This window comes from Miniopterus schreibersii (assembly GCF_964146895.1).
Source record: "Miniopterus schreibersii genome assembly, chromosome: 1".
In the NCBI taxonomy this organism is placed as follows: Eukaryota; Metazoa; Chordata; class Mammalia; order Chiroptera; family Miniopteridae; genus Miniopterus; species Miniopterus schreibersii.
The window spans coordinates 136,301,771-136,313,569 of NC_138101.1; the positions used below are offsets into that span (position 1 = coordinate 136,301,771).

Here is an 11,799-nt window from a genome sequence, read left to right on the forward strand (position 1 = left end):
AAAATTGTTTATTGAATAAATCCAGGAGACAAAGAAGAAAGAACAGCTCACCTTCTGAAGGAAAGATAGGATTATCACAAACTCAAATTGAGGAAAATAAGCATATATCTCTTCACCAGGGAGAAGAAAAATAGTGTAAATATTTCTGTGGCTCTTTCACTTCCACAGGTGAGACGAATGAGGACTTTGGAGACCACTAACGTCTCAGGGTTTGTGAGTGAGTTCGTCCTCCTGGGCTTTCCCTGTCGCAGAGACACCCAGATCTTCCTCTTTGTGCTCTTCTCCTTCATTTACCTTCTGATCCTCCTGGGGAACACATCCATCATCTGTGCGGTATGGTCAAGCCCCAAACTCCAAACACCCATGTACACCCTCCTGGCCAACTTCTCCTTTCTGGAGATCTGCTATGTCAGTTCCGATGTGCCCCAAATGTTGGCCAACATCATCTCTCAGACCAAGAGCATCTCCTACGCTGGCTGCCTGCTCCAGTTTTACATCTTCTTCTCCATGTGTGCTGCTGAAGGCTTGTTCCTCTCGGTGATGGCTTTTGATCGATTTCTTGCCATTTGTAGGCCTTTGCACTACCCCGCCATAATGACCCACAGCCTGTGTGCTCGGTTAGTGGCCTTCTGCTGGGCGGGTGGCTTTCTCTGGTTACTGACTCCTTTGATTCTAATATCTCAGGTGCCCTTCTGTGGTCCAAACATCATCGACCATTTTCTCTGTGATCTGGCACCTTTGCTGGCATTGTCCTGTGCTCCAGTACCTGGAATTACTCTGACCTGTGGTATCATTAGCTCTCTCATCATCTTTCTCACTTTTCTGTACATCATTGGCACTTACTGCTGTGTCATCAATGTGGTGCTCCAGGTGCCCTCGGGCTCAGGAAGGCATAAAGCTCTCTCTACTTGTGCCTCCCACCTTGCTGTGGTGTCTTTGTTCTATGGCTCAGTCATGGTGATGTACGTTAGCCCAGGTTCTGGGGACTCCCCTGGTATGCAGAAATTTGTGACCTTGTTCTATGCTTTGGCGACTCCATTCTTTAATCCCCTTATCTACAACTTCCGGAACAAAGATATGAAGGATGCACTAAAGAAAATTCTGAATGTATTATTGTGAGAAATCTCTAAAAGATTCAAAAGTCAAATTTAATATATAATGCATCATTAATATTTAGGAAGATAAATATGGGAAATCATGAGACAAATAGGAAGATTTTCCCCCCCTTCTGTTTATTTTATTTTCAAATATTGGAAAGATGATTTTAAAAATTCATTAGACTCATGATTTAAGTCTTAGGAAGTTATTACTCTTATGTTCCAGATATGTTTATACTTAGATAGACTTCTTTATTTTGAAATACAACTTAATAAAATGTTCATATATTTCTCTAAAATTGAGCTTCTACTTTCGCTTTTGGTTTCTATTACATGCTGCTTGATATATTTCAACATCCTCAAATTCTGCCTTTATCAAAGCCAGTTGTTCTTTCCTAGAGCATAGCAAATGTCGAATGTATTGCAAACATACAAATGGTTAACCAACAATCCTTCAGATAACCAGCTTTTAAAACACCCTCAATATCAGGGACTATTTTAAAACATTACTTTAAAAAATATTTGATAATTCCAAGTATAGTTTTGAGAACCAACAAGAATCCTCAGTAGTGTTATGCTGACTTGATTGACTCCCCACATTATGCCAGTGCTATCACTTTAGGACGTGGGTCCAAATCTCCCATATCCAGACACATGAAGGTTAGTTAATATTCAGTATAAGCCAAAGAGCTATAGTAACTTTGTCAGATCACTACTATCCAGACCTAAGGTGCACTTATTTTCATGTAGTTCTCTCTAAAATTCTGGATACATGCCCCTCAGATGTAATTCTCTATTCTTGTTTCCTAGAGTAGTAGTTTAATTTATAGTATTGTACTTCATGAGGAAACCTTGGGCTAAAACTTTATGCTGGGACAACTCAGCACTAATGTTATATTTATTTATTTTTAAAAATCCTCACCTGTGGATACATTTTTATTGATTTTAGAGAGAGAGGAAGAGAGAGAGAGAGAAACATCATGTGCCCTGACCGGGGATCCAACCCACAACCTGAATATGTGCCTTCACCAGGAACTGAACCCACGACCTTTCAGTGTATGGGATGACGCTCCAACCAACTGAGCCACACCCACCAGGGCAGCACTAACTTTGTTTTTAAACCGTAGTCAAACACCTGCAACTTCCTGCTGGATAGTTTTACATAAAGATCCACTTCAGCCCGGCTGGGAGTGGCTCAGCGGTTGAGCATCAACCTAGGATCCAGGCGATCAGGGTTCGATTCCCTGTCAGGGCACATGCCCGGGTTGCGGGCTCCATCCCCAGTCAGGAGTGTGCAGGGGGCAGCCAATCAATGACTCTCATCATTGATGTTTCTATCTCTCTCTCTCCCTCTCCCTTCCTTTCTCTGAAATCAATAAAGATACATTAAAAAAAAAAAGATCCACTTCAAATTCAAAAATCGAATCCTAAATTCGTTAATCTTATTTTAAATTAGCTCTAAAAATAATTTAAAAGTTTTTTCTCTTTTTTCTTTTTTTGTTCAATCTCCCCAACCCCCAGCTGTCAACTTGCTTTCTATGAATCTGTCTCTATTTTGTTTGTTAGTTCATTTAATTCATTAGATTCTACATATGAGTAACATCATATGGTATTTGTCTTTCTCTGAATGGCTTATTTCACTTAGCATAATGCTGTCCAGGTCCATCCATGTTGTCACAAGGGGTAAGGTTTTCTTTTTTTAACATAATTCATGGACACAGCAACAGTGTGGAGATTGCAGGGGGGGGGTGGGGGGAGGTGGAAGAGGGTCTAAGGGGGATAAGTGGTGATGGAAGGAGACTTGACTTGGGGAGTTGAACACATAATACAGTGTACAGATGATGTCTTATAGAATTGTGCACCAGAAACCTGTATAATTTTAACCAGATTCACCCCAACTAATTCAATAAAAGGAAAAAAAGAAAAAAGAAAAACCAAAAAAAGCAACAAAACCTTCCAAAAAGTAAAAAAAACATACACCACCTTAATTAGTTGTAACCATCCTTATTTGCCAATGAGTCTGCTGATAACCTGAATTTAAAATCTTAACATCTACAGTCCCTCATTTTCTCATACCCAATCCTAATGTTATTAAATTCTCTGGCATCTTCCCTATGATCTTTTGTCATCTTTACTCATTTTTGTCTAGGTTCTAGCACTACATTATACCTGTGAAGGCATAATAACTTCATAAACGGCCTCTCTGTCTCTGACGTCTCCCATGTCAAATTTCAGCATCATCTTTTTAAACCAAAGATCCTTTCCATCAGCCCCCAGGCTTATTTCCTCTCTACTTATGCAGATTTATGCGACAAATCACAATTTTATTTTATTTTTTTGGTGTATACATGTCATTATAAATTTTTTCGAACCCATAGAATGTACACCAAGAGTAAACCCAAATGTAAACTCTAGACTCTAGGTGATAATGATGTATCAGTGTAGGTTCATCACTTGTAACAAACGTACCCCTTTGGTGAGGGATGTTGACAATGGGGGAGGCTATACTTGTGTGGAGTCAGGGGCATATGGAAATCTCTGTATAACCAAAACAACTGCTCTAAATAAGAGATTTCATTTATATACTGAAACTCATAGACACAGACAACAGTGTGGTGCTTATCAGAGGGAATGTCTGCAAGTCCTTTTATGTATCTTCTTAAAAGTTGTACTGAGAATTTCCTGTAAGAAGTAATGGTTTCACTGTGGCACACTGTGGACACCTTACCAACGTTTGGTAGTAAGGGAAACACAAATGAAGAAGCACTGTTGAAAAGTTGGGAACTGCTAACCATATCTAACTCTGTTTGTGAGATCAGTTCAAATATGGCACATATAATACATCTTTTAACAAATAAGACAGTGTGCAGTAGTTAATATTAGCTCTTTTTTTGAGATAAGCTACCAAGTCTGTCATTTCTTCCTTCTTTTAAATACCAGCAAAGATCATGTTTGTTCCAAGAATGTATGTGTGTGTGTGAAATCTCTTATTTAGAGCACTACTCCTATAACACAGAGTCCTCAGTGGGGTCTTTTGCCACCAAGATCAGGATTTAAATCAGGAAAACCTATGAAATAAGAGTATACTTATTTTCTCAAGGGATCATTGAAAGGGATCATTGAAGGGGGCTTTGGAAGGGATGATATATGATGTTTTAAACCAACCAAACAATCTAAAATTTCTATATTTGAAGTTTAACTAACGTGTGTGTAGTAAATGCCTCCACACTCTTTAGTGTGACCATAATTTTACTTATACAGTTGAGCTATCATGGGTGAGACTGCGTGTAAACAGGACAAAAAATGTGATAAGGAAAGGACAAGAATGGAAGAAAGGTGTGTTTCAGGGTTGTTGTATTTAAATGAGAAATATCCCCTCCTTTGTATTTTATTTTTAAAAATAGATCTTTATTGATTTCAGAGAGAGGAAGGGAGAGAGAAACATCAATGATGAGAGAGTCATTGATTGGCTGCCTCCTGCTCACCCCCTACTAGGGATCAAATCTGTAACCCTGGGGTGCGCCCTGACTGGAAATCGAACTTTGATCTCCTGGATCTTAGGTTGATGCTTAACCGCTGAGCCACGCCTGCCAGGCTCGTTCCCTTTTAAATTAAGGTGAGAATAAGTAGACCTTGAGAAAAAGCTTGTGCTTTAAGGGTGGCTCTTGAATGAGTGGTCGTTAATAAAAATTTGAAGAGAAAAAAAAAAAAACATCCACAGAGAGAGAGAGAAAAAGAAAGAAGAAGTGGATTTTTTTTTTCTTTCAAATTTGTATCTGCAATGCAACTTGGAGCTAATTCTGAATGTCCACCATTCCTTCTCCCTGACTTCTGGGTGAGTGCGAATCCTCGGTTCCTGCCTCACTGTTCTTGGTTCAACACGCTGAGGGGCCTCCGCTCCCTGCCTTGGGCCTTTGTGGATTCTACTTGGAGCTTCATGTTGATTTTTCCTTTCGCAAATCCTTATTACACTTAATTAAATGAAATATCCATGACTTCCAAATGTTTAATCTTCTCGGAAGTGACATGAAGCCCCCAGGTTTCTGTCACCATTTTATCTGAAAGATAATGCAAAACAGAGAAATGTCAGCTCAGATTTTCCTGATGGAATTTTTAAACAATTATATCCAGGGTTGACATTGGAGATGCCCTGCCAGGAAGAGGAAGGGTTTGTAAAAATCATATATTATTTTACATGCTACTTCCTCTATAATGTCAATATATATTTATAGGTAAAAATACAAAAGAAATGTCACAGTCCTCTTGTGTAGCAGCATTATGCTCAATGGACATTGTAGCAGGCAGTCAGGGGCTTCCACCTGTGCCCTCTGAGAGGTCCTCAGGGTGCAGGATTTTGGATTCCTAGCAACATTCTGCCACAGTTTGAGCCTCACAAAGAATTCTTTTTGGCAAAATGCCAGGAAGGAGCAGAGTGCCAGGAAACTGTTCCTTCATTTCACTTTGCACCCTTTTCTGGTCACAAATTGTCCCTGGAGGCCGACCTTCAGGAGCAGCAGGGACAATCACAGTGCATCACTCAATTCCCAAGTGTGTTTTACTTTCAGTGATGAGCCCAAAGGTGGAAGAGCCTCCCTGAATCCATTGGCGAGACTGTTGCCGAGTAATGGCCCCTCTGGTTTGCCGCTCACCTGACACCTCCAGACTGGTTCTGGATTTTAAAAACCAGACTCATTAGATGCCACCGGTTTCTTAAGGCTTTTGGAGCAACCCTTCTTTTATATGTCCTTCTTCAAATGGCATTTAAAGTTCACTTTAACAAGTCCCCAAATGCTGAGTATCTTCCCAATCATCCACTAGAAGTAACTTCCCGGCCCATCTTAATCTCTCAGCCTACTGCTATTAAAGTTGGTCCCCACTCCCCCTGCAGACTCCTGGCAGCGGTACTGAAGCCTGCTGCAACTGTCCCCTGGCTTTCAGGCTTCATGAGTGTAAGAAAACCTGGGGTCTCATTTAACACCAAGAATCTCCTCTCATACCCTCAACCCTGAGGATTCTATGCCTTTTTATATTTTTAAATTCTCTTCCCCCTGTTTCAAGGATATAAACACTCTACCCAGCTTTATGTCGTGCTTAGATGATAGTTTTTCATATCTGCTATGTACCGAGTACTGTGCCAGCAGACTTCACATGCATTTTCTAATATATAACACTCATAAAATTCTTTCAAAGAAAGTCTTACCATTTTATTATTATTTTTTCACAAATAGTATTTTTGGTCACCATTAAAAGTCTGAATTTTAAACAGATTCTTGGACTGGAGCTCATATCCAGCAGCTCGTTCAACTTTAGCACCTGTCTCATCCCCAGTAGCTTTTCCAGAACTGCGGCCTTCACCAGGAAGCTCCTTAAACTTTCCCAACTCAAACTTGGGCTTCTTCAGCATTTCCACTTTTCCAACAAAGACGTCATGGAGCGGATAAATAGATTGCAAGACTTTTTTGTCTTTTCAATTTATCGACCGCTTCCTTCAGGTCATGTGTCTGCACCTCTCGGGTCATAATATTCATCATTTTCTTCAGGACTTGGTGGACCTGCTGATGCTGAGCACGAGAGGTCTTCTGAATCTGATTGTTGCATTTTATTATTAGTAAAGTCAACACAGGATAGATGAAGCCAACAACCATCAGTAGTTTTGACATGAACATGGGTTTCAATCATGGTCTGCCATTTTTTGACCACAGAGCACATTTTGCCATGGGTAAGGATTCGTGCCATGGAAATTAATTAGTCAGGCAGTTGTTACCCTGAACCTCCTCAGTAATTAGCTTGAATTTTCTAAATGCAGCATCATCATTCTGCCGATCAGCTAGGCTCACTCCAAAAACACGACCCTTGAGACCATCATATGGGACTTTGGTTCCTTGAGTTCTCGTGACTAGTGTTTTTCCAGCATTTCTTATATTGAACGTAGCTCGTGCTCTCACATCATACCAATCTTCCTTAGGAAATGGGTCAACAAGTTTTTTCTTGGCTCTCATTTTGCTGCTTTCATAAGGCACTTGCGCTTGTCCACCGCCATAGTGCTGCTCAGGGAGCCAAAAAGGCAAGTCTTACCATTTAAAAATGATTAAACAGAAGCCAGAGCTTATATTTGGTGGTGACTCAACTTTGCTTATTTTATTTCTACAGACAGGATGCCTAAAGTGAAAAATTATATCTAAGCCACCTATGGCTTCTACCTATTATTCTATCCTGGTCATGGGTATACCTTTTGGTCACTCTGGTAAACTTCTATTAACATTATTTTGGCTTCTTTTATTTCTTAAATATATGTATATATTAAAAATTTTTTTAAATCCTCACCTGAGGATATTTTTTCCATTTTTTTTCAGAGAGAGTGGGAGAGAAAGAGAGAGACACACACATTGATTGGTTGCCTCTCGACTGGGACTGAGGATTGAGCCTGCAACCAAGGTACGTGCCCTTGGCTGGAATCGAACCTGGGACTTCAGTCCTTGGGACGACTCTCTAACTTCTGAGCCAGACTGGCTAGAGCATGTGTATATATTTTTAATCCTTACCTGAGGATATGTTTTTATTGATTTGCAGAGAGAGAGGAAGGAAGACAGAGAGAGAGAAATATCTATGTGAGAGAGATACATCGATGGGCTGCCTCCCCTACGGGCCTCGACTGGGGATCAAACCCGCAACCTAGGCATGTGCCCTTACTAGAATTGAACCCAGAACCTTTTGGTGTATGGGACTATGCTCCAACCAACTGAGCCACCCGGCCAGGGCCTCCCTTAAATATTTTTACTCTAAACACTATTCTTGATAAAGTTGTTCAGAAGCTGATTTCTATAATGTAACTTTCTGTTTACCTTTGTAAAACAGATTTCACTGAAAAACAAGTGCTCAAAACAGTTATTGCCCACAGGAGCCTTCACAGTAAAGACCTACCTTGGCATGTGGTCCACCAAAAACTCTGTGCAAGGGCAAAACCTTAGGTTGTTTTCATTCTTTGCTGCTTAAGTAGATACACGGCAGCCTTACACCGATGGTGAGGTGCATTTGAACTCTCGGAGTGGTTCACGGGAAGATGAGGGTTAGCCGGGTTTCAGACCTTCTGTTAGACACTTTAACTCGCATTAGGCTTCTTTCTTCTCCAAGCTTTAGTCATTTTAGCACAGAGGTGTGAGGAGGCAGGAAGCAGCCAGAACGTTTTCAATTCCGCTGGCAAAGGCAGTGAGACTGGAAGCAGCCCACTCACCAGTCCTGTGGAAAGTATCTAGGGGGTAAATACTTCTTCATAGCACTGTCTCTTACTGCCGCCCGTAACTTCCTGTTCCTTTTCATGCTAACTCAAGGATACTTTAATTTTCCATTTTGGAAGTATCACTGATGTATCTGGAAATCTTAGACCAACTGTTTTCATATAGCACTTGGAGGCTCAGTTTTACCTCCAGTGGCTTGCCTATGAAAAACTTCTGTTGATTCTTGGTCACTTTGATGATGGCTATCTAGCCTCTTTGTTAGTCTTTTAAAAATATTTTGTCATTAATAATACTTATGTTGGTATCCCATTAGTATGCAACCTTCCAAATAAGTTCTTCCCCTTTTTAATTTCAGAAGTACCTTAGAAACCAGTCCTCTCTCATATGTCACCTGCCCCAAGGATGAAAGCCATTCTGAAAAACATTGAGTTTTTCTAGGTATTTCAGATAAATTCCTCAAATGTATGTTTGAACCCATATGTCTTTCTCTCATTCTTCATTGTCAAGTTTTTCTCTCTTTTCTTTCCATTCTCTGATTTCTTTCTCTGTGTTTTCTTCTTAGAATCAGTGTCATGGCGACTGAGGCTCTGTGATATCACCAGTGATCTCATTGCTTCTCCCCTACCACTCAACCTGTCAGCGGGTACCTGGTGCCTGAGCTCACACAGCTCACTCTGTGGGGGCCCTAGTCAAGCCCATTTGGACACTCCAGGACAATGCCAAGCTTCAGCCATTTAGGATATTTTACTTCCAAAGAGAAAATGGCCTTTGGGCCTGGAAGTCATTGCTAAAGGAAACCAAGGAAAACCAGGTCCTGATTAGGTTTTTGGATTCAACTCTGGGAAGAAATCAGCACTGGACCTGAAGGTCATTGGCAGGAAGTCATACACCTGTGGTCACCCAGACCTCCTCAGGCTTTCTTTTTGTTAGGGAAGATGATGTAGAAGGTACTGCAGCTAAGCCCATGGGCTGTGTTGGGTCAGGCTCGGCTTTGGGCGCTATGTCTCAGACACCCAGCTCCCTGTCTCTGTAAGTCTTCCCCAGGTCATGTGTAAAGGCCCTTGGGGTTGCTGTGTTCCCTGTGGAATTTGGGCAAAAGAGGAAGTGGCAAAACATACATACTTGGTCATTTCCTAACTGACTTTAGATCGATGATATCCAAACTTTTGGAGTGGGTATAAATAGTGGTTAATTTCACCTCGATGCCTCTTTTGTTCTCTCCAAACTTGCCCTGTACATTAAATGATGAATTTCTAAGTGAAAGTGAATTGATTTAATTTTGAGTCTTTTCTGGGACTTTGAGAGTCTCACATGCATCTTTGATATGATTGTTGATCTCAGATCTGAGTGATGAATCCCTGACTCAGAAGTTGGGCAGAAATAAAACTTTAATGCACTTGGAGGCAGTGACCCAGTTAAGCCCTAGTTTATTCTGACAATGCCTCAGTCATACCCATAACTGTCTTCACTCACTCCACTGTTTATCTACATTCACACTGTATTTAGAGCACTCTTTTAGAATTTCCCTCTGAGTTTCCTCAAATATTCATTTATTTTAAAATGCCTTTTTAATTATGTAAGTTAGACTACATATATATATGTATATATATTATATATATATATATATATATCATTATAAAAACCTAAAAAAAGATCAGAACAAAAAAATGGTGTAACATTAATATTTGGTACTTATCCTCCTATTTATATTTACATTAAAAATTGAATTATACTATAAATGTTGCTTTGGAACATACTAAAAAAGTATACAAGCCAGAGTGAATCTTTTGCCATGTTAGTAAACATGAGTCTATGTAATCACTAATGGGAGCATAATATTCCATTTTATGGCTACAGCATAATTTGTTAAAGCAAATTCTCCTGTTGGACATTTAGATGGTTTGCATTTCTTTTTTTCTATTACAATTCTGTGATGACGTTCCCTTACAATGAATTACTTTAAATGAATTCCTGGTCATTGCGCTGACCAGGAATTGAACCGCGACCTCCTGGATCATAGGTCAATGCTCAACCGCTGAGCCACACCAGTAGGGCCAAAGTTACTTTTTATGTAGACATATTTCTCACTCTTTCTTTTCATGTTTATACTTTCATTTTATGTTTAGGCCTAACATCTTGAGATTATATATTTATAACATGTAAGATGTAGAATTGAAAATGTTTCTATTTGTCATGTTTATATAAATGTTTATATAACTTTAAGGCTTTTATTTGCCATATTGCTAGGTTGCTCTCCAAAAGTGCTGTCCTAACTTACATTCCAACTAGCAGGTTGTCAGAATGCTCAATTTTCCTCACATTTGAAACACACACATGCACATGCACACACACACTATTATAATTCTTTCTAAAAATTACCATGATAAATATTTAAAAGTAATCTTATTATTTTAATGTGTATTTATTTCATTAGTAATTAAGCTCAATTTAAAAGAATATTTTATTGGTCATTTTGCCTTTCCCCCCTTTTTGCCTATTCTTGTATGTAATTTCCTTTTCTATTCATGTGTTCATTTTTATTGATTTAAAAAAATTACTTATATTTTATGAATATTAGCTTTTATTATTTTGCTTGTTCAATACATGTATAGTAACTCTTTATACCAAAGTTTTTTTTTTAAACATGTCTTTATTGATTTCAGAGGAAGGAAGGGAGAGGGAGAGATAGAAATATTAATAATGAGAGAGTCATTGGCAGCCTCCTGCATGTCCCTACCGGGGATCCAGCCCGAAACCTGGGCATGTGCGCTGACCAGGAATTGAACCGCGACCTCCTGGATCATAGGTCAATGCTCAACCGCTGAGCCACACCAGTCGGGCCAAAGTTATTTTTTATGTAGACATATTTCTCACTCTTTCTTTTCATGTTTATACTTTGATTTTATGTTTAGGCCTAACACTTTGAGATTATATATTTATAACATGTAAGATGTAGAATTGAAAATGTTTCTATTTGTCAGGAACAATCAACAGTACACTTTATTATCACACATTTTCACCTTTTTTCCAAATCTGCTAAGAAAGATAGATGGCGATAGAATGAATGAACCATAAGCCCCCAGAGGGAAATCATAATTAAAACAATCAGGAAAAGAGTATCTTACACTTATATTAAAGATGTTTTGGATGAAGTTTTGCTTATGTAAATAATTTATCCAGGCAATTGTTTGTCCATTCAGTTCATTTTACTTCTGTGAAATAGAACAAACTCCTCTTTTGTCATGAAACTCCCAGAAATCCAGCCCTTTCAAGTCCAGACAACCTCAAATACTTGATTCTTTCCTAAAGGAATATAATTACAGTTGCACTTAACTTTGATGACTTTCTAAAGACTATAAATGTAGCTCTATAAATTGCATCTTATTTCCTTATTAACTTTCATTATATTTTAGAGAGTTATCTTAAAAAACAAACAAACAAAGCCCACAGATGGCCAATGGTAAAAA

At 39.1% G+C, this 11,799-nt stretch overlaps 1 protein-coding gene across 1 annotated transcript; it reads left to right on the forward strand.

Annotated features, from left to right (window-relative positions):
- Nucleotides 1-177: 177 nt before the first annotated feature.
- LOC308546600 (olfactory receptor 11G2-like) lies at nucleotides 178-1,119 on the forward strand (the record flags this gene model as incomplete). The annotated part of the gene is made up of 1 exon (XM_081115726.1): nucleotides 178-1,119. The coding sequence occupies one exon, from the start codon at nucleotides 178-180 to the stop codon at nucleotides 1,117-1,119; it is 942 nt and encodes a 313-aa protein (XP_080971852.1).
- Between the last annotated feature and the right edge of the window lie 10,680 nt (nucleotides 1,120-11,799).